Raw genomic sequence first — 23897 nt, forward strand, 5'->3', positions numbered from 1 at the left:
TTTTTTTTGCTTTTTGGAGGGCAGTTGGGGTTAAGTGACTTGCCCAAGGTCACACAGCTAGTTTTTGTGTTAAGTGTCTGAGGCCGCATTTGAACTCAGGTCCTCCTCACTCTAGGGCCAGTGCTCTGTTCAGTGTGCCACCTAGCCGCCCCTGCTTTAATATTTTCAAAGCACTTTACAAGTATGATCTAATTTTCTCCTTAAAACAATCCTAGGAAATGGATGCTATTATCTCCGTTTAACAGAAAAGGAAACAGAGTAAGGCAGATTTATTTATTTATTTATATTGGCCAGGATTGCTTAGCTACTAAGTGACAAGCACAATTTTAACTCAACTCTTCTGGATTCCAGTTCTAGTGTTCTATTCACCTTATAAACTAGTTCCTTAAATAATTCCTACTCTCAAGGAGTGAATCCTTTGAGTGAAGACAACAAAACTTATACAGAATAAATATAGAGAATCACTATAAACAAATAAAAGTAGTAAAATACAACATACTTTGGGAGGGAGATATTAATAGTTGGGGAAGAAGGGATGACTGGAAAGGATTCATGTTCTTTAGAAGGTAGCACTTCAGCTATCTGTAAGAGAAGGATTTCTTGAGGCAGAGGTGAGAAGGAAGTATGTGTGTGTGTGTGTGTGTGTGTGTGTGTGTGTGTGTGTGTGTGTGTGTAGGACAGGGCAGACAGAGTATGAGAGTGAGTGGGGTAGAGACCAAGATAATAAGATTTAGAAACTAATCAAATATGTGGGATGAGAATTAGTGAATGAGAAGTCAAGGATAGAACTAAGATTACCAACCTGGGAGAATATGAAAGGATGGTATTAACTTTCAGCAGAAGTCGGGAAATTAGGAAGAGGGGAGAATTTGGTGAGGACAGTAAGTTTGCTTTTCAAAATATCATGAGTTTTAGATGTCTTCAGGATATTAAATTTTCAGGGTCCATATGGACAATTTGTGATGCTTGACTGAAGTTTGGTGGAAAGCATTCACATGCATACAGACATACATACTTATGTAGAAATGGTTAAATCCTGGAAGTTGTTGAAGTTAGGGAGAGAGTAAAGTGAGGAGAGCACAGTATAGATCCTTGGGCAAATACCTACAGTTAAGGGCTGTGATATGGAGGATGAGCTAGCAAAGGAGACTGAGGAGTGGTCAGACAAGTAGGATGAAAATTGGAAAGGAAAAGAAGAAAATATTTCAGTAGGAAAGGGTGCTCAGTAGTATCAAATGTAGCAGGATAGGTCAGGAAAGATGAGGACTGAGGGGATGAGGGATGTCAGATTTGACAATTGAGACATCTTCATTAATTTTGGAGAGAGTAATTACATTTAAGTAATTGGGGTTAGAAGCCAGATTGCAAAGAGGATTGACCCAATATTTTAAAGGCCTTCCTTTAGAATTTTTAACTTTTAGTGGGAACCAATGGAGCTGTCAGGTTGTCCATCTGTCATCCTTTGTATTGTATGATTGGAGTACCACTTTTTTTCAATCATTCTTTTCCTTGGTGATAACCCATGTACTATTTCTTGAACATAGATCATTATTAGAAATAACTGACAGTTTATTGAAGCCTAACACAGAATATTATAGGATCTTTAAAATCTTTGTGTAATTTCCCATATGCCATTCATTCAGTTGTCTCTTTATTTTGTATCTAACTTCCTGCCCCTCTGCATGGCTTTTTCATATTTTATATACTTATTTATATACTTTAGTATAGAGAAGGAGGGTAAAGTGAGAAGATTTGAAAGGTAGGAATAGTTGAATTTGGGAAGAGTCCTATATGCCACGAAACATTCTTTATTCTAAATATTAGTGATAGCCCTTTAAAGCTTGCAAAGCACTTTACAAATACCTCATTTGATTCTTGCAGTAACCCTGAGAGGTAGATGCTGTTATCTTCATTTTACATATGAAGAAACTGAGGCAAAGATTAAATGAATTTCCTAAGGTCACATTTCGAAAGTATCTAAAACTGGATTTGAACTCAGATCTTCCATATGTTAAATCTACACTATGTCTAGCTGCACACAAAAGAAAATTTTAAGTTGGCTGCTGGGGTGATTGGTCATTGGTTGTGGCTTAACTATTGTGCCACCTAATTGCCTGGAGATAATAGTGGTATCACTGGAGTTTATTTGAATGTAGTCTAATTTATGCATTAGAAAAAATTATTTTGTTAGCTGTGTGGAAGATAGATTGTAGTGGAGAGAGAATTGAGACAATGATAGGTCAGTAGATGAAAGGTGAACTAGGGTGGTGGTTCAATGATTGGAGAGAAAGGAAGGTATACTAGAGAATTTTTGAGGGTAAAATTGAAAAGTCCTGTCAAATGATTGGGCATGCTGTGTGAATGAACACTTGAGAAAGTTTTAAGTTGGATCCCTGGGAGGGTGGTGGTACCCTTGGCAATAATAAGGAAATTCAAATGAAGGGTTATTTTGGATGCTTAAAAATTTTTTTTTGTTCTGGACATGTTGAATTAAGATGTCTTTGGAATATTTAATTCGGCTTGTCCAGTAGGCAGTTGCAGGCATGAGACTGGAGCTCCAAAGAGAGATTAAAGCTTGATACAGATCTTGGATTCATCTGTATAGAGATGAATAACTGAACCCATGGGAACTGGAGAGAAAAGAGCACAGGACAAAGTGTTGGGTGGGGAATACCTAGTGTTTAGGGAGCATGATAAAAATGAACATTAAGGAATGGAGAATGAAAAGGAGTAGTTAGACAGGAGGGAGAATCAAAAGACAGAAGTGTCTTGAAAATTCAGAGAAAGAATATCCAAGAGGATAAAATGATTCACAGTTTTAAATGTTGCAGAAGGACTAAGAAAAATGAAGATTGAGAAACAGCCATTAGATTTGTTAATGTAGTTATAGCTGATAATTTTGTAGATGGCAATTTCATTCAAATGATGAAGAAGCCAGAATTCAGTGGAATTTTAAGAAGTGAGATAAGATCTGGAGGTACTGAGCACAGATTTCTTTTTTTGAGGATTTTTTTTTTCTTTTTTGGAGGGGGGAAAGCAGGGCATGGTTAGTAAATGTTAAGTATCTGAGGTCAGATTTGAACTCGTTTCCTCCCGACTCCAGGGCTCTATTCACTTCACCACCTAGCTGAACCTTTTAGAGGAATTTAACGGAGAAGAGAAATTGAGATAAAGAAAGATAGCCATTTAGGGATGGTAGGATGAAGTGAGGTTTTTTCTTTTCTTTTTTCTTTTTTTTTTTTTTTGTGATGGCCTGGACTTGAGTATATTTGTACGTAACAAAGGGCTCAGAAAGAGAGTGATTGAAAGGGCAATGTTTTGGAGGAAAAGGTGTAAAGGATGACATCAAGGACACATATAGAGAGTTTTGCCTTCACCAGAAGAAGCACCCCCTCTCCATCACATTATTGGAGTAAAGGAGGAGCTAAGAGGGATGGCATTAATGGACTAATTTTTTTGTTGAAATGTAAGTTGAAGTTTTCAGCCACGAGGTGAGAGAGGTGGTGTCTTCAAAGTCGTGAGGAAAGATAAGGTGTAGAATAGCTGAAATAGGGGTGGCTAGGTGGCACAGTGAATAGAGCACCAGCCCTGGAGTCAGGAGGACCTAAGTTCAAACGTGGCCTCAGACACTTAACACAAAACTAGCCATGTGACCTTGGGCGAGTCACTTAGCCCCAATTGCCCTGCCCTCCCCCCACCAAAAAGAAAAAAAATATAGAATAGCTGAAATAGAGGATCAAGAGCAGTGGACTAATTTTCTACCTTCCTTTTATGAGGGCACTATTGGGATCAGATTGTATAAATTTGTAGTGGTTTTGTGACTTCTTCTAGACTACTTAGCAGCCTAGGGAAGTAAAAAAAGAAGTTGATGATGGTAATTATTCAGATACAGTGTTTACACGAGTGTTATTGGTGTTTCTGCAAGGAGACAAAGTCTAGAGAATTGAGGATAGCATATAATTGAGATGGTTGGTTGGTTCCCCAAAGGTAAAGATTGAGAAGTTGGGAGAGTGTAGCTAGTAGAAGAGTAAAAGCTTGATAAAGTACTAAAGGATTTAGAGGCATTTGTGGTCTTAGTATAAAAAATATAGTTAGGGATTGAAAGGCATAGGTAAAGATGGAATGATAGGTTATGATTAGATAAAGGTATCTTGGAGTTCCTGAATCTGGAAATAGAACATTTGTGGTTATTGAAAAAATCAGGATAATCTCTTATCAAGAGATTATTAACAAGATTATCAAGAGATAACCATTTCTTTGTGTTGCTGAGATAGATTGGGGGAGTCAAAGTAGTGGAGTAGATTAAGGGACTTTGAAGTTAAGGGTATGTGTGTGTTCTCAAGAGCTGGCAGTAACATTTTTAAAGTTTCCTAGTATAAGGGCAGGAATTGGAGTGGGGAGAATGAGGGAAAACCAGGCATTGAAAACGTTGGGAAAGGAGGGAAAATGACTTGGGGGTTGGTAGATAAAGGTCACCAGCTTTTAGATCTCAATATCAATTTGTGTTTAAGTTGTTTTTCTTTTCTTTGAGGCAAGGCAGTTGGGGTTAAGTGACTTGCCCAAATGAGGTCACACAGCTAGTAAGTGTCAAGTGTCTGAGCCTGGATTTGAATTCAATTCCTGACTTGAGGGTGGTGCTCTATTTCCCCTGCTTTACCTAGCTGCCCCAAAGGAGATCAATTTGGATAGTATTAACCTTAAAGGAGAGGTTTCTGGTTAATGGTGTTAAAAGTAGAGCCTTGAGGGGCAGCCAGGTGGCTCAGCAAGTAAGACCGCCGGCTCCATGTTGGGATGACCTGGGCATCGAATCCGGGCTCAGATACTTAGCACCACATCCAGAAATAACTGGCCGTGTAATCTTGAGCAAGTTAATAATCCCAATTGCTTAAAAAAAAAAAAAGTGGAACCTTGAAATGGCAGTGGTGAACAAGGAATATTTTGACTTCCTTGCCAGATCATCCAGTAAGTCAGAGCATAAAAAAGTAACCAAAGCTAGAAAGGGTGACTAGGGGAAAACTCTGTTATTGGTAAGGAGCCAGGTTTCAGTGACCACTAGAATGTGGAAAGACTGATAAAAGAAAAGGTTTAAGATGAAAAGAAGTTAGATTTGGAGCAGGAATGCCAGGGAACACATGGGGTTTCGTGCAGGAAGATTTAGAATAGACATGAAATGAATGGGAATAAGGAAACAGATAGCTGGTGAGAGGAATTTGTTCTTTGATAACTGGACATTTAACATCACTGGCATAGGGAGAGTAAAATGGTGTAGGAGAATACTAATTGTTGAGGAATGAGACCAGGCAGAGTATCGGTGAAAGGGGGGAGAGGTTTATCACAAGAAGCGATTAATTCGTGGCTAAGTTATAGAAAAGTTAACAAACATGTTTGTAGTCCTTTGGGCAGTTTTATCTGTGAATGATCTTGGAAGGATGTACTTCAGTGTACCACACTTTCTATGGATTTGTGTTTGAGTTGACTACTTGTTGCTATTTTATATTGTTATTTCTTCTTCAAAGTGTTTTTGCTAATGAATATGTATTTTGGGGGGTTGTTTTTTTCCAGTAATTGTTCAATTGGCATGCTGTTGTTGAAGCACATTAATATTTATATTCTCATGATGAACAACTGCAGTAATAAAAAGAAAATTACAGCTAAATGGAAGGATGATGCTCCTGTCCTCTTTGGGGAGGTAGAGCAAGCAAAGGAGTTGCCAGAGTTTGTTTCATCATATACTCAAAGACAATGAAAACTATCATTTCCATGGGACTGTAGGTTATTTTGTTTTGCATTACTTATGATGAGTTAACTGAAACCACAGTGAAGGTGAATGAAACTTATTCTGCCAACAGCTGTGACAGAAGATTAAGAAACAGAGAAATTCTATGAAGAACTTGGCCAAACTAAGTCAACATATATTTTCATATTTGGTGACCTGAATGAAAGTGTGAAAAGGGGAGAATGGTTTTAAAAAAATAGGTTGGAAAACATCTCAGCATTGAGCAATTTTAGAGGTCAAAGTCTTGTAGACTATACAGAGATCTCATGCCTCTCTATTAACTGAATGTCACACACAAAAAAGAAATTGACTCTCTGAGAAGACAGGAAATAACTGGTTACTTATGTGGAAATCATTTCACAGTCAGCTGTCTGTGTGTAGTCACACCACGGACTGCTTAGGGAAAAGGTCAAAATCAACATGAAGTTAGAAGAAAAAGTAAAGATGAGAAGACACTGAACAATTGGAGTACCTTCAATGTGACCTAATCAAATGAGCTGTTAATGCAGAAAAATAGGAAGTGGAAAAAGACAAAGGTCTTTATCATCATTTCCTAAAAACATTTCTTTTGATAGGATATAAAGTAGTCACCAGAAAGACCTGCCAAAAGAGCCCCAAAATTGTTTTCAACATCAAATATGAGTTTACCCTTGTCAAGCAGCAAATGATGGCAGCCAAAGGAAGTACTGGTTTAGCTAATCATAATATCTAACCTATTTTTCAAATTGCATCTTAAAATAATCCCTTCTAAAACAGTTTTATTTTACACATCAACATGCACATGTTTAGGGTTAGGGACTAGACCTGTGATTTCATTGATTTAAGATAGGTAGTTCTGAAGATTTTTGGTTTCAAGACCACTTTGAACTCTTAAAAATTATTGAGGACCCTAGAGAGCTTTTATTTATTTGGGTTTTATTTATCAGTATTTGCCATATTAGAAATTAACATTGATTATTTTAAAATGTTTATCAATTCATTTAAAACTAATAATAATCCTATTACATATTAATGTATACTTAATTCTAACAAAAGAATTTCGAAGAGTGACATTGTTTTACATAATTTTGCACATCTCTTTTTTGTCTGAACTTGATTTAGAAGACAGTTGAATTTAATATCTGCTTCTGTATTCAGCCTGTTGCTATATGTTTGGTTGATGTATATGAAGAAAACCTAGCCTCTACACATATGTAGTTAGAAAAAGAATTGTGAATATTGTTTCATATACCAGTACTTGAAAAGCAGTATTTTATTAGTTGCAGTATGGAATCTGAAACCTAATCATTGTACTTTCTGTATTCTGTTAACATTAAAATTAATTGATTCATCTTGCACCTTGCTTGAATGGATTTATACCCATGCATAATTTTTTAAAAAATTCTTAATGTATTTAATTTTTTCCCAATTACATGTTAAAACAATTTTTAACATTTTAAAAAAAGTTTTGAGTTCCAAATTCTTCTTCTTCCTCTTCACTCCTTCCTTCCCCACTTCCTGAGACGGTGAGCACATAATAGGTACTCAATAAATAATGACTAGTTGATTTAGTTCCCCCCCAAAAGTTGCTAATCTGTATTGGAAAGAGGGAGTTTTTTAAACTACTGGAATCAAAACCTCCTACCTCCCCTACAAGAGAAGAACCCAACATCTTAGGGAAGTTGAATAGTGTGTTACATGTTAGAGAATGTCTGTTGTCCAAAGACTCTCAAAGACCACTGCTTTTTCCCATAGTTGCTATCTTCTTGAGTATCATAGATGCCTCATTTAAAAAATTGTTTTCATCTTCAATTTTGATTGTTTCTCTTTTGTCTTATATTTTGTAGAAATCTTCAAGCAAATTACTTTGTATTTTCCTTAAGTTCATCCTGTTCAGTCACGATGAACTTTCTTTCTAGACCATCATAGACATTTTTCTTTCTTACTGTTCTTTCCTGTAAGGTGGCACAGATAAATTTAATGTACGTTCTTTGTTACTAATGGCCCTACAGGTTTTTTCCTGGGAGACATCCTTATTTACCGTGTACCTTGGAAGGGCCACATGATATACATGTTTACATAGGCTATAGTGAAAATTAGGCTGTAAGCTTCTAAGGAGCGCAAAGTATGTTTTCATCTACCCATCTGTCTGTCTGTCTGTTTTTATATGCTTATTTGTGAGGCTTAATAAACATGGAATTGGATACTTTATTGAACACATGCTTGTGCACTTAGAAACACTTTTAAATTACTTGTTATCATTGTGGTTTGTTGTTTTCAAGCATCTTGTTTTACTGACCTAGTTAGTAGGTTGGAAATTATATAATACTGTTTAAGAGAGCTTGGAAAATTTTATTAGCTAAACATTGTTACTCGTGTTTTTTTTACTTTTTTAAGTTGCCTAGATTTTACCCTGTATCCTTCTTTCTTTCTTCCCAGAGGTTTTTACACCTTTATGAGAAAGATTCTTAATTTTTTTCAATGATATATCACAAACTGTTGATTTTCCTCCTTTATCTCCTAGCTATTGTTTTTTCTGTCTGACTTACTACTTTCTAGTCCTCTTGACCACTTATGTTGATTTATTCTTCAGGGGTTTACTTTGTAACCCTGTTTCTCTCTACATGTTCTCCCATGGCTTCAGCTACCACCATCATGCAGTCATGGCTTCAGCTGTCACCGTCATGCAGAGAGCTTACAATCCTATGTCTTCCTGTTGCCTTCTATGGTAGGTTTGAATTACTGCTATACCGTCTCTTCCAAGCTCCAGGCTCAAATCTCCAGTTACAGGATATTCTAGCTGGATATTCCCGTGGACTATCCAATGCAGCAATGACATTTCCTGCCAGATTTGTGGATTCAAGATTGATGCTTTCATGGATGCTTTGAGAAGGGCAGGTTAGCAGAGTGAATTGAGTTGGAGACGTGGAGTCAGGAGGAACTATATTGACTCCTACCTCAAGACAATTAGTAGATGTGTGACCCTAGGGTTCACCTCCTTGTGCCTCAGTTTTCTTATCTGTTAAAAAGGAATGATAATAGCCCTTACCTTACCAGGCTATGTGAGGAACTGTGAGGTAATGTACGTAAAAACACTTTATAATTCTTAAAGAGGCTATATGCATTTTAACGAAGATAATAATGATGATGGATCTCTAATCTTATCAGTGTGGAAACTTGAAGCAGAACAGATGATAGCCCTTCCCACACCTCCTTATTCTTTGTGTGTTCATTCTCCTCTGTGAGGGCAGAGGTAGGTCGGCAAAACAGGCTGTTTATTGGCCTTCTTTTACCTTGAACATCAGAATGTGAACTCATTGGTCAGAAACTGCTTTTTCTTTTTCTTTGTATCCACAGTGGTTAACTCAGCACCTCGCACATAGTAAGGATTTAATGTTTGTTGATTGATTGCTGCTATGTGACTAGGGTATAGTATGTAGGCTGTTCCTTATTCAACCTTGGCTGAAGCTATATGGCCATCCCACCACCTTTTCCAGGTATATATATCACTCTGATTATATCTGTTACACTGCTTTTGGTGCACAATTCTTTATTCATATGTCACACTATAGTTCTTTTCATGTATTTCTCTTCTTTGCCTTTGGGTGATCTTTAGATTAAAATCTTCTGAAGTTTCTATAGAAAGTATGACTCAGCCATAAGAATATTGAGGGTAAAAAGGTTGACCTTTGTTTTAGGTAGATTGGGATCATTAAAAGAACTGCACATTAGAGGGTCATTGAACAAAGAGCTCTGTTAGAACTTTTAAGGAACCCTGAATGATTTTAACTTGAGACACATCTTTTTGGAAGAGAATTTTTAATGTAGTATTTTGCTATACCAAATCAAGTGCTTTTTAAGCTAACAAACCATAAGCACAATGAGATTTTTTAAATTCCCTACATTTGTTTAACTTAAGGGATGTGCTCTTTTGTAGAATGTTTATGAAATCCTGTCTGTTCCTTGTCCATACTTTAATCAAGGAAGACTTCAATATGACTGTAGCTTATTCTCATAGATTTTATAGACATGGAAGTTAGGCATATTATGCCTGGATATCAGTATATTTCTCTTAATTGGGGGGGGCACAATAATGTCTCTGACATTTTATAAGTACTTGGTATTTCCTTTTCAGATTTGAGAATCACACCCTTAACAACATCGAAATTGTCATCTCTAGCAAACTTTATTTCTTTTTGCAGCACATTGGAAACTATCATATTAGAGTGCCAAATGACTCTGTTACTATTGTAGAGAAAAGAACTTGTAGGAACACTCAACAGATAGTTGTTCTTCTTCATCAGTTCTCTTGGAAGGACTTGGATTCACTGGATCTGTTGCAGAGTTAATGTGGACTTGTTTTTCCCTTCAGTACTCCTCAGTGTTTGAATTGATAGATAATATTGTTGTGATAATCTTATACCAACATCCTTGCATCTGGAAAAGAGAGATCCTGGTAACTTCAAATTATCCAGGCTTCATTCTACCTTTCTATGGGCTACCTTTTCAGGTCCTAAACCACTTCCACAAGTTTCATTAACATATAATAGGGAAAAAGTGTTCCCCAAAATTACCCTGATCATTGTGTAATTAGTAATAAGCAGTCTTGCCTCTCAAGAAGAATTTGAGAAAATGTATCTTCTTGTTGTGTTAGTTGGTTTTGCTGAACTGCTTTTTCCTCCCTCTTTTTTTAATCTTTGGAAATGAAGGTAATGTAAAATATAAAAGATAAGGTTAAAAGGAAGAAAATGAAAAATTTCAAATAAGTTTATATTCTAAATTTGTGTTGCTCTTTACTATCAAACTCTACTGCTCTACTCAGTGAATTAGTGCTTGAGAATACTTATTAGCTAAGACAGTGGCATTGGAAGAAAAATAAAAATAAAGCTCCTGTAGCAAATATGCCTAGTCAACAAAAATACATTCCCACACTGAGCCATGTCCAAAATGTAAGTCTCATTCTAATTCTTGAGTCCATCACTTCTCTGCCAGGAGGTGTGTAGCATGTTTAATCATTAGTCTTCTGGAGTTATAGTTAGTTATTACGTTGATCAGAATTCTTAAGTCTTTCCAAGTTGTTTTATGTAACATGATTTTTAATCTTCTATTTAGGTAGTCATTTTGATCTCTGTTTTAATAAATTAATAGTTTTACTTTGTACACCTGATTCAGAAATGACTCCCATATTGGTAACTATTTCTTATCTCTAAGAATAAATTTAATTTTTGTAATGGTGTGTTTATATGTTCAGTGGCTTCTGACTTTTTTGGGAGGGAGGGGTTAAATTTTTTTTTTTATTATGAACTTAACTATCACCCACAGGTACAAACATTTCAGTGTTTAGTCTACATATTTTGGTCTCTTGGTTCTTACTCCTAAACTGTGTTTTCCAATATATATATTTTTTTGTTGTGTTTCCTTATGCACCTTTGCATTGAAATTACTGAGTTTGAAAATGTATGTTAATTTAATTTAGACAGCTAAGGGAGTTGTTTATCTGATTTTCTTTATAGCAAGAATATCAAAATTGGTAAGATTCAGTTTCTCTCCCTCCCGGTCACTGGATAACGGTTTTTATATTTCAAATGCCAACAATTAAGCTAATGTTAATAAACAATCTAGAAAGGAAGTAATTCTTTAATTTAATACATTTTCCTCCTTTTCTGTCATTTCTCCTACTGTTATGAAAGGAATCTAGGCCAAATATTCCTGTGCAGATAGGTGGGGGTTTTGCTATTGTTGTTTTGTTTTCATGGATTGCAGTGAAATCACCCATGATAATTTCCAGTTTGCTGGCATGCCTCCAAATTTAACTAGGTTTGTCTTTTGAAAGTAAACTTTTTCTGTTGCTGTGACTTTATTCAAAACTTTCCTAGCTGGGTAGAACCTGTCAAAGGTTTAGTTCTACTAAACCTTCACCTCTAAACTGATGTGACATCTGAGTAGCGATTTTTGGACCTTTTACTTTTTATCATCCCCCCCCCCCTCTTTTTTTTTCCTATTGACTCCCCATTTGCACTCTTCTAGTCAAAACTTTTAACGTTAACTTTTGATTCTTCTTTGTTGACTCGCCTGAGTCCTGTCAGTTTTTTCTCCATATTATCTATCATATCCTTCCCTTCCTCCATTTTCCCATTGGAATAGAGATCTATACCATTTGTCTCTTATTCTTTCCACCTTAATAAACTCTCCCTTTTCCATTTTCCTTCATTCTGTTGTGAGAGGTAGACATGTCACCTCTGCTCTCAGAAATCTTCAGTGGCTTCTTCCTCTTGCCTAGTGAGTGAAGTTTCAAGTCATTTCTTTTCTTTCTGATTTTATTTCATATTACTTCCCTTCATTTATTTAATAATGTACCTGCCAAATATGTCATTCACCAAACACATCTTCATTTACACTACTTTTGTGCCTTCGTGCTGTTCTTCATGTCATGAATGACATTCCTTTCTTCACTTTTTGGATTTTGACCTATTTTATAAAACTTATCTCAGATGCAGTCTCATCTCTTCCAAGAAGCCTTTTATTATTCTTACTCGCTATCAGTAATGAGCTTTCAAAATCTTAGGTCTAATACAGTCTATTATACCTTTTTAATGTGCTTTTGTGTATATATGATGTGTTGTATACTCATGAGTCATATCTCCCTATCAGATTATATGCTCTATGAGTACAGGAACTCTGTCTTATCTAAAATTTCTGTGTTTCACCAGTACTTAGGACAGTGTTCTTAGATGCTTTACAAATATAAGAAGTTTTTTGTGTGTATTGTATTACATATTGTTGCCAGATTAATCTTTTTAAAATATTCAATATGCTCTTTCCCTACATAATTGTGTAGTAATTCCTCAGGCTAGCATTCTTATCTCTTTACATTATGGCAACAGTTGACCTTTCTAGTTTTATTTCTATGCTTCCCAGTTTTCCAGTGCCTCTGTTTAAGAAAGCGACTCAGTACAGTCTTTTCCTCATTTCCCACTAGTTACATTGCTTTTAGACTTCTTTGGACTTCTCCATCATTCCCTTCTCTATGAATGTCACCACTGGCAAATCCCATTATTCTGCATTTTTGAATCTGCCTGGGACACACATCTCATTAGTCCCCTCTGCCCTTCTGCTTGGACTTTTTGGCCTGAGGGCAGATCTTTGAACTCCAAGGTTGTTTAAAAAGGAGTTCAGCACAATATTCTTCCCATTTCCCACAAACTGCATTGCTTTTGGGCTTCTCCATCATGCCCTCTTGCTAGGTCTACTCCCTCAAACCCCCCACAGAGGCCCCCCCCCCCCCCCCCCCCTTCTGCTACCTTAGACTGTAAAGTCATTGAAGGTAAGGACTGCCTTTAAAAAAAAAACAAATAGTGTTTGTATCCCCAGCACTTAGCATAGTACCTGGCACATAGCAGATATTTATTAAATGTTTATTGACTAACTACTCTATGCTGTAGCCAAACTGGATTTATATAATTGTTCCATAAATATACTGTATTTCCTGGTCTCCTCTTCTTTCTTTGTGCTGTTTTCTTGCCTGACACGCCCATTTCCCACTTCTCTATTTTGAAAATATTCTCACCTTTAAAGCCCTCATGTAAATGCTTTGTCTGTGAAGTAACTCTGATTTCCTGTTTAACCAGATGTACTGTGATCTTGCTCTGGGTCTTTATTACACTTTGTGTATCCTGTGAATCTTTCTGTTTTGTTTGAACCAGTTATTTGTATTCTTTTCTGATCCTCTGCTCCATTTAACTTGATGCTTACACAAGACAGAAGATTCAAGTGTTCTTACTCATTTAGATATCATCATCTACATGTAGCATAATACTTGGAACAAAGCACGTGACCATTAGTAGTGGTTGCATTGTTTTGCATTTTTTGGTCTAATCAGTTGAAGCTAGAGGCTGAAATGCTTATTTTATGTAATTTTTAATGTATGGAAAACTGCTGATATGGATAACCCTATGATCATGCTGATAGAAGCAATTGATATATCTTAGTTTATTTTTTGTAATCATATATTTTGAATGATTAAATACGATTTACAAATCATGTTCCCTGCACCCTACTGCCCACTTTTTGCAGCTGCCACCAACAAAACAAAGAAAAAAAAAACCTCTACCATTTTTGTTGTGCTAAAATAAGTATGGATAATCATATGAACCTAAACCTGTTTTTTACTTTTCTTAATTTTTAGAAATATAAAGAAAAAGACAAACACAAACAGAAACATAAGAAGCAACCAGAACCGTCACCAGCCTTGGTTCCTTCTTTGACGGTTACTACTGAAAAAGTAAGTTAAATAATTGTAATTTTGTTATTTTATAGATTTTAAAATTTATATAGCATAAAATATAAAAATTATAGCAGAAAAATAATAGCCCAATTTTAACTTTATTGATGGAATGTTGCACTTAACTACAGAGGACTATTTTTTATTCTATTTCTTGATTCCTTGAAACACTTGTCCTCTTCAACACCTTAGTCCTTTCATTTCATACTACTTTAATTCTCCTCGTTCTTTATTTAGAGACTCTAGATCTTCAAAATATATAGGTAAGAAGAGCTAAAATTTCTGAAATGATTATCTTAAGAGGAGTAGTTATAAAAGTTTAACTTTAAAAAAAATTTAAAAAGTTTAACTTAAAAAAAATCAAGAATGAATTACTTGATCTTTTTTCATGATTAATCTTCATTTATTTAATGATTGTGGCCCCTTCACCCATGGAGACAGCCTTCTGACCTTTCAGAAGTCTATGTGACTTAATTGTGTAGCACCCTGTCTGGACCCAATTCCAACTCATAATGTACTCTGATAGGTTGGATCCTGAGATAGTGACCAACTACTTCTTCCCTGGGTACTCTAGGAATCACTATGACTTCTAATATTCTTACTCCTGAGCCCTGATGCAATATGGCTTTCTCCATTATTGATTAAGCAGTTGTATTGTTTAACCTTTAAAAAGGGGTATTTACTCAAGGATAGCAAGAGCAGTAGTTGTAAAATTTACATCTTCCCCAAGACCAGAAGGTGCACACTCTTCCCTAATTGCCCTCAGAGTCCATCTGGAGGCATGAATTTAAAATACTGTAACAGTGAAGCAAACAAAGAGGGATCATGTCAGACTGAGATATACCTGGTGATTCTTGGCCCTAAAAGTTCATTTCTCCCTTGGGAGCATCCTCACCAAGTTTACTTCTGGTGTGGTGTTACTGATGGACCAGTTGCTCCCTTGCTCAGCTGGACTGACTCCTTGCATGATGACATATTATTTTGACTGGTGGATCAGTCCACTGTTGAACTGAATCAATCTGGTCACTGTTCAGGACTGACTTCTTACCAAATTTAGCAGCTGTTGCTACTGGCTTCAGGAATATCTTCTACCAGATGTCCTTGGTGACTGGACCTTACTGATAGCTCTACTGATGCTTTAAAGCCCATGATCATAACATAGTCACATATCCGGTTACTTGTTCACTTAAGAGCAGGATAAAAGAAACGGATTGGCTCTGAAATCGGGTCCATAAAGGGATTGTGTGAAAAATAGGGTACACTTTCCTTCCCTGACTCAGTAGTTCATAGCATTCCTTATTCTAAAGCCATGTGGGAAGAGAAGAGATTGCCCATCCTCACTTCTATCAGCTGGGCCAGTTAGAAGATTTTATGTTCCAATAATACCAACCCCTTCTCATTCCTGGTAAGAAATAGACTCACTAACATCCGTCTTGGACAGTCACCGTATTATACTAGAATTATACCTAATAACTCCTATGGAAAAGGCCGTTTTTTGAGGTGTCCTTCTAGTATGCAAATCATAAAAGAATATGGTTTTGTAGTAGTAGGTGTTAAAAATAAATATTTTTCTTTATTCCTTAGTTGTGTTTGCGTGTAAATGAATACAGTCACTTAGAACTTTCAATACTTTAACTTTTAGAGGAATACTTATTTTGAACCATAACCTTTCCTTTCCTTCTTCACCTAAGTTTTGTTTTTGTCCCTATGTTGTATTTACCAAATGGCCATTTCACTTGCATAGACTTTTGCTTGAGTTTAAGCTTATTATTGTTAACAAGTTTAAGATTGCTATTAGTGCTTGCTTTGTAGTCAGAATTGAGGAGGGAATGGAACAAGCATTTATTAAGCATCTACTCTGTTCCAGGCACTGAGCTAAATGTTTTAGAAATATTATCTCAATTTGATTCTCACAGGAATCAATGGGAGGTAGGTGCTATTATGATCTTCATTTTACAGTGAGAAAACTGAGGCAGACAAAGTTAAATAATTTACCCAAGGTCAGCACAACTTGTGTATCAGGTCAAATTGGAACTCAGTTCTTTCTTACTCTAGGTCTCTATCCACTGAAGCATTAACTGCCCCGAGGCAGAAAGACTAAAAATTTTGAAATAATCGTTTTAGGGGAAGTAGTTACAGAACTTTAATTTGAATAACCAAGAATGAATTGTTTAATATTTTATCATAGTTTTCATTCATTCAATGATTGTTTCCCCTCCTCCATGGAGATATCTGTTTGACTTTTCAGTAAAATATGATTAAATTGTTTAATACCTCTCTGTGCAAATTTCTAACTTATACTGGACCAGTAAGTTCGATCCCTACTTAAGTGACTACTTCTCCCTTCTGGACTATAGGAGTAATCATGACTTAAAATATTCTCATTTATGAGCCCTGATCTCAGATAGTTATAATATTCCTCTGTGCTTATGATAGTAACGACAACATTAATAATAATAATAGCTAACATATAGTGCCTTCCATGTGCCAGGTATTGTACTAAGCACTTTAAAAATATTATTTTATTTGATCCTCACAACATCATTGGGAGGTAGATGCTATTATTACCTGCATTTTATAATTGAAGAAGCTGAGCTAAGATAGAGGTTACCTAACTTGCCCAAGATCACACAGCTAGTAAATATCTGAAGCTGGATTTGAATTCAGATTTTCCTGACTCTAGGGTCAGCACACTATCACTGTACCACTAGTGGTCTACTTATTCATAAGGGCAAGAGAGTAACAGATAAATACGTAGATTTCCATGTTGTGTTTCATGTCCAAATATACTAATTATGGTTTTTCTACATTCAGGACAAATTCAAATTCTTCCCACCAGAACTTTAATATCCCAAAATAGGCACAATCAACCTGAAAACTGGAGTATTTTTTGTGAGGTCAGAAGGAAGAATGAGGTTCAGATTGGGATATATAGTGATTAAGAAGAAATATTACTTCATCTAGCTTTGTCTAGAAGCATGTTATTCTATTTATGAATTATTCTAACTGTTGGGAAATTCTTCCATCAAATCTAAATCTACCTCATTGAAACTTCCCTGTTTCTAGTTCTGCCTTTTTGGCCAAGCAAATAAGTCTGACCTCTCCTTCCCACGATAACACTTTACATACTTCAAAAACTCATTAAGTTTTAGCCAGAATAAATGTCCTCATATTCTTTAAATTATTCTCATGTGGCATTTACTCAAGGCTCTTCACTGTCCTGCTTACTGTCTTGTGGACATTATCCTTTAATGTGGTATCCAGACCTCAGCACAACATTCCAAATGTAGTCTGACCAAGGAGGAACACTAAGGGCCTTTCACAACTCTTTTTGCTTGTAATATGTTAACTTCTTAATATGACTGAGATCATCCAAGCTTTTTTTGGCTACCACACTGCACCACTGATTGATTGAGCTTGAAGTGCCCCCGAAGTCCCTAGGTATTATTCAGGAAATATGTTGTTTAACTTTTTACTTCCCATCCTGTACTCGTGAAATCAAATTTTTGGATCCAAGTATTAAACCTTCTAGAAATCCCTCATAAATTGTCTCAGTCTTTTGGGTCCAATACTCTGACCTCTCTGAATTTTTTTGGATCTTGATCATGCGTTAACTATCTGTCCCTTCCAACTTTATTTAATCTGCAAATTTCATCAGAACACCCTGTATACCTTTATTCAAGTCATTGGTAAAGAAATGTTAAGCAGCTTTATTTATTAAAAGGATCTTATTTTGTATGTGTGTGTATAAAGAAGTAAACATGCATAATACATGTATATTTAGGGTGATGGTTTTGAAAATACCTTTAAGAAGGAAAATATTTCTGTTTTGATACTATTCAATCCTTAAATATATCTATAATCTTAGTGATGTGGCTCTTCTCTCAGCCTTTGTATGTGGAGCAATTCATAGCTTCTCAGTCTGTAATTATTATCCATATCTTTCCATAAAGCCTAAAAAGATGATTTTTCTCTATTTGTGTAGATCTTCCTGCCATTCTTTTAATATTTTGTGATTTGCAGGGCAACTTTAATCAGTTATGCCTCATTCTTGCTTCATGACTAGCCTACATCCTTGGGTCTTGGTTTCCTGGATGATAGTTTTTAAACCTTTTCTTGTACACAAGCTGTTATTGCTAATGTGCTATAACTTAACACCCCATTATCATTCTACAGTGTCACCTACATTTTGAATTTTCTGAGATGATGGTTTTCCCTAAACTATAGTCATAAAGAATCACCAGTGGAATGTTAGTCTCGAAAAAAGACTTTTGTTATATTGAATAATTGAGTCATTTGGGATCAGTGAAATTAAATCTATCCAATTCTCTTCCTCTCTTTTTGCTCTGGGCTTGTGTCACTATTCAAATTTAATTCCTCTCCAAGCTGTGTAGTGGTAGAGTAACTCAATGAACTCTATTCAACTATGTTACCTTTTGGTCAAAATATGTTCATTTCTTCTGTGTGGATTGCTGTGTCTAGTTCTTTTGAGTGATTTTGGTGTTCTCAGTACATTCGTCTTAGTGTTATCTGCAAATAAGAGCGTCTGGAGAACCCTTTTATCAATAGGGAATCTCTCTTCCCTTTGGCTAAACAAGGCTCTTTTACAGTGGTTTTGTTACTGAAATGAATTTAGTACTGTCAATACATAAAAAAAAAAAACTTATTCAAGATTAAGATTCCATGAAAAGATATCATTAGCGCAGAGTCAAGATATCATTAGCGGAGAGTCCAGATATCCTGGACTCTTCTAGTTTCCAAATTTTAAAAAAAATGTAAATTTGACACAACAACTATCTTAATATTTAATATTTTAAGTTATAATCAATTTAAAATAATCTGACATTTTTGATACTGTGTCTTCTCTTTTTTCCCTCCTGCAATACAAAAAAATTTCTAATAATCTTTTATCTTTTCCTATTATTTTTAAGTGAGAATGCTTATTAATTAAAAGCATGTTTTACTTTTAGAAATTCAAAATAAAATGGCTTGAATTATTTGCATCTTTCTTCCAGTCTTCTAGTAAGTGGCTAATCCAGTTGGCTGTTTTGTTAATCCAATAGATAAGAGATTGTGCTTAACTTTACCTTTATCTGTCTATTTCCCCACACACATTTATGTTGAATTCTGAGACTTTTGTGAAATTTTGTTGCTTTTATAACTGCATTCTTTTAGGGTCTAAGAATTTAATCACTACTTTAAGACATTTCACTTCTATTCCAACAAACGAATGAAAGAATGAGGGAATGAATGAAACATTTATTCTAGTCTGTTGATTGCTCTGTTAGTTCTCAGGGGAGATTGGTGTTGAAGGAGATGGAGACATTTGTCTATGTTCTTAACTATGAATGTTAAAAATGGTCTTGTTCTATTATATTGGAATGTTTTAATATAATTTGTTCCATGTTATTAAATAAAAGTGCTAAAGATTACCTCATGTGTAGTAACCCAAGATCAATCTAAGTAATAGGTTGCCATCTTTCCATGTTAAATATTAAGGTTATAACTATATGACACTTAATTGCCAGGAAACTTTAACTCTTGATATTTTATATCCTTTAGTATAAGGATAAATCTTGCATATAGACTGTAATTTCTGTTCTCTTAATTTCTTTACAGCATTCTTGAGTTTGCTCTCTCCATTCATGACTTCTAGAATCTTCTCCTTCCTCATTAAAAAAAAGAGAAGATAGGCAGCTATATTTATTATTAACATGATAGCATATGCTCTTGGAAAAACTTATCATAGTTGAACATTTTGTCAAAAAAGTGACTCATTATATGTAATTATTATCTCATCTGAACTTAGCTGTTTCAAATGAGATAATAGTTATCTAGTGCTTAGCACAGTGCCTGGCATGTCAAAGGCAGTACCATTTTTCCAGTCATATAGGCTTGCAACCTCACTAATCCTTGACTAAGTATCACTCTATTTATCTAGTCAGTTGCCAAATATTTTAGTTTCCAACATAACATCTCTTGTATCCATCACCTTCTTTTCACCCATCTAGCAACCATGCCAGTTCAAGTCTTCAGCACCTCCCACCTAGACTAGAGCATAAACCACCAACTACATGGTTTCCCTGCTGCAAAATTTTCCCCCAGATATCCTCCACACAGTTGCTCAACTGATTTTTATAACCCTTAGATTTAGTTATGTTATTTCCCTGTTCAGTAAAGGAATCAAATATAATCTACTCTGTTTGGCATTTAAAGCCTTTTAATAACCTGGACCTGAGCTACCTTTCTAGCCTTATTACATGTATTACTTCACTCCCTATACTTTGTGGTCCAGCCAAACTGAGCTTACTGTTCCTCATACACGATATTCCATTTCTCTTGCATTGACTATCCTCCATGAGCCATATGCATTCCCACCTGTTTCTTATAATCTCTATTTTCCCTGACAATTCTGTGCAAGTTTCACCTTCTGCATGAAGCCTTTGCATCTGAGTACTCCTACCCTCAAATGATTTATATTTAAGGTAGGGGTGTGTTTGTGTGTGTGTGTGTGTGTGTGTGTGTGTTTGTGTGTGTGTGTGTGTGTGTGTGTGTGTGCGTGTTGTGCGCATGCGCAGGGACATTTCACTTTTGAGTTTTTATTCCTGGGACCTAGCAGGATAACCTGGCACATCAGTGAACACTTAATAAATTTTTTTAATTGATTGGTTGACATTTGTTTTGTGAGTTATAATGGCCATTTAGGAAGCCACATTCTCCATATTTTGAACCCATATTTTTAAATATGAGCTTAAAACTTTTAAGACAGTCATAATAACTCTTTTATCTAATTATGCTTTATAATATTGAGTTAATCTTAGGAATACTAAGTGCTACTTAGCTGTACTATTTAATTTTTCTTTTAGATAAGTGAAATTGGGCCACTACAACTAACCATTCTTTCTTGGCAGGTTCCAGAGATTTTGAGGAAAGAAAAAATTATGTCATGACATGGCACTGAGATAATTTGTATAAAGTACATTGTAAACCTTAAAGTGCTACATAAATATCAGCTGCTATTATGATTTGCCCAAATCATAATACCTGTTCCCTTTTTATTTTACATTTTTTTCTCAAAAGTTGCTTTGTTTTGTTGTCTCAGTTTATTTTTTGACAGAAATTTCTGATATCAGTGGTTTGGAATTTAAACATTGGATTGCTAAATCTTCTGGTTTGTAATTTGTGTTTATATATTACATAATGTTATTAATGGAAATTTTTATTTTTTGTAATTTAGCCTTTGGTACTTAATAGTTCAAAGGTTTTTTAATTGTCTAAGAGAAAAAATGAATCTTATTTTAGTAATTGTTGATTACTCACTAAAAAGAGTGGTAATATTAATATCTTATTAATGTCATTTTTAAATAATGGAGAAAAGTTTTTCAGTTTTTTTTAAGACTGCTTCATGAAGAGTTGTTTAAGAGAAGATAGGCAGCTATTTGTTATTAATGTGATAGCATGTACTCATTGGATAATTTTATGAAAAACATTGTAACTGTAGTATTTGATTTCACTATGACAATTGAGCTGCGTTCTATTTTGATATGTTAACTACTGGGCCTTGTAGATTAAGACTCTTAGTTGTAACTAAAAAAGTTAGGAGTTGTTCTGTTTTGATTCATATATTGCTCTTGGTTTATTGGATCAGGCCTAGTTTCTGGATGTGCCAGATATCAGTAGGTAATTAGTGAAAAAATGTTTAGATGACATAAACATAGTAAAATTGTGTGGGACACTAATGTAAATTAAGATTCTACTATAACCATGGATTTACTTGAGAATAAGTATTTGAGTTTTTATATCTTATGTTGGTTATTTTTATGTTAGAATGACTTTTGTTTAGCTGTTTGGCATCACCTATAAATCTAACTTCCTATCTCTTTTTTTTGCTAATAGAAAAAAATTAAAATTTTAACTAAAGTGCATTTTCTTCTATGATGGGGTGTCTTGAATTCATTATCATTTCAAAGTTTTCTAGGATTGAAAATTTCCCCTTTTTCAGAAAAAAGCCAGCTAATTGTCATTAAGTTATGGCCACTGAAGTTTACTTGGCATTGTTGTTCATGGCTTTCTTTGTATTGCCTTTTCTAACATCATACATTTTTAATAATTTTTATTGAATTTATGGTCTTCAGCATATGGGCAATTTTGTACTTTAGGCCAATAGACTTTCCAATTAAATTGACCAGCCCTAATTTATACGTATATGAAGAAGCTAATATTATATTTCCATTTACAGTACCCCCAGTGAGTTTTCTCTCCTTCCCTCACTTGATACATGAGTGAAGAGTACCAATGTGTTTTTTTTACATGGCTTTTGACCTGCACTGGGTCATACAGGGTCAGATGTGAGTGGGATGGAGAACTTCAGGACCAGCCCAAGCTAATGGAAAAATGATTGAAAAGTGAGCTGGGGTGGTTTCCAAATTGACCTGCCCAGCATGGAAAAGGTTCGTGTTTCTAAAGTAAGCCATGAAGTTTAACCAACTTAAATCCTATTGGTCTGTTAAATGGGATTTTATCTTTTACTAAGCTCACTTTGAAGCCTGTTGGGCATGCTTGTGGATTATATAGTTTAGGAGAATAGTGAACAACTCTGTTTTGCTAGACCTCATTGTGTTTATATTTGAAAAATGGAAAATAGGTAGTGAGATTGGAGAAAAATTAGAAATTATTCCCAGTAAATAATTAATTTTCATTGTAATATAGCCCTTTCTCTCCTTTCCCCCTACTTCTAAATATCAATTTTACTAAGAGCTTCTTAACCGTTTTGCTCAGTACAAACTTCAGAGTTAATAGCCCTCTCCTCATTTTTCAAATCTGACAGTTTGTATTGAATAGTGAGTGTATGGTGGAGGTTTTAGATTCTAATTTGTATTTTGCAAGTTTTGATTCCTCATATCATCCTAGGTATATCATTATGATTAAAAATTTTTTTCTTTTAAAAAACATATTTAGTTTTAGAAGTAATACTTAAAATTGAAGGATTATATTTTTTATATGTGGTAAGAAGATAACTGCAAAATATTGCATTTTGGAGGCATTTCAGTTATTGTACACAAATTGCCTTTTTTAGTTTTCTAATTTGGCTTTATTTGAACAGGCTGTAGTCATATAAATTATAATAAACTTATTTAGATGTCTGTCTAGCCTTCAAAAATGAAATAATATCCATCAATTTGAAGTATATTTTGAAGTATAGTTCTTAAAAAATATTGCTGCAAAATAACTTTTCTCTATAATTCCCTTCTTACACACTTCAGTATGGAAATAACTTCCACTTGGAATATTTAAATCTTTCTGCCTTTTAAAACATCCTTCCCCCTCTTCCCCAAGTTCTTTAAAACATTCTTGCTCTGACCTTACTAGATTTTCTTCCTATTCTCATGGGCATAATGGTTTAAAGTAGTCGTCCCTAGTTCTTTGCAGTTGTCCTGTTATTATGCTGAATGCCAAAATTGTTTTTATAATTTAATAATGAAAGCAGTGTTTTCTTATGGTGGGAAAGAATGCAGTTTTCAGATGTTTCATGGTGCCTTCAGTTTTATTCTTTGTTACTTAATAAATATGATTACTACTATAATGTGCACTTTTACTGATTGCTGCAATCTAATGCTCTACTAGTCATATTGTCAGTTGATATTCTAATATGAAGAAGCATATATTTAAAATAGCCATATGTATAATCTTAATTCAATGTTAGAGTAAATTTAAAGTTTTTTTTAAAATGTATAATGTAAACTGGTTTGATTTGTAGCACTGAAAATGAACCGTAGGCTATTTTCTTATGTGTTTTCTTAAATATGCATTATTCATTTTTCATAAGGTGACATGCAGTTTGGGGTTTTTTTTTTGGTGGTC

The 23897-nt window shown here is 34.9% G+C and overlaps 1 protein-coding gene across 1 annotated transcript in view; it reads left to right on the top strand.

Moving 5' to 3' along the window:
• The window catches only part of MLLT10 (MLLT10 histone lysine methyltransferase DOT1L cofactor), a 235757-nt gene that overhangs the window by 117054 nt on the left and 94806 nt on the right, over positions 1-23897 (top strand). Inside the window, exon 9 of the mRNA XM_069086119.1 lies at positions 13941-14036. Coding sequence (XP_068942220.1) covers positions 13941-14036 — 96 coding nt within the window. The remainder of the gene's footprint in view (positions 1-13940; positions 14037-23897) is intronic.

This window comes from Petaurus breviceps, unplaced genomic scaffold, assembly GCF_028583685.1.
Source record: "Petaurus breviceps papuanus isolate PSGF00001 unplaced genomic scaffold, PetGlider_PUasm1.0 178, whole genome shotgun sequence".
NCBI classification, from domain to species: Eukaryota; Metazoa; Chordata; class Mammalia; order Diprotodontia; family Petauridae; genus Petaurus; species Petaurus breviceps.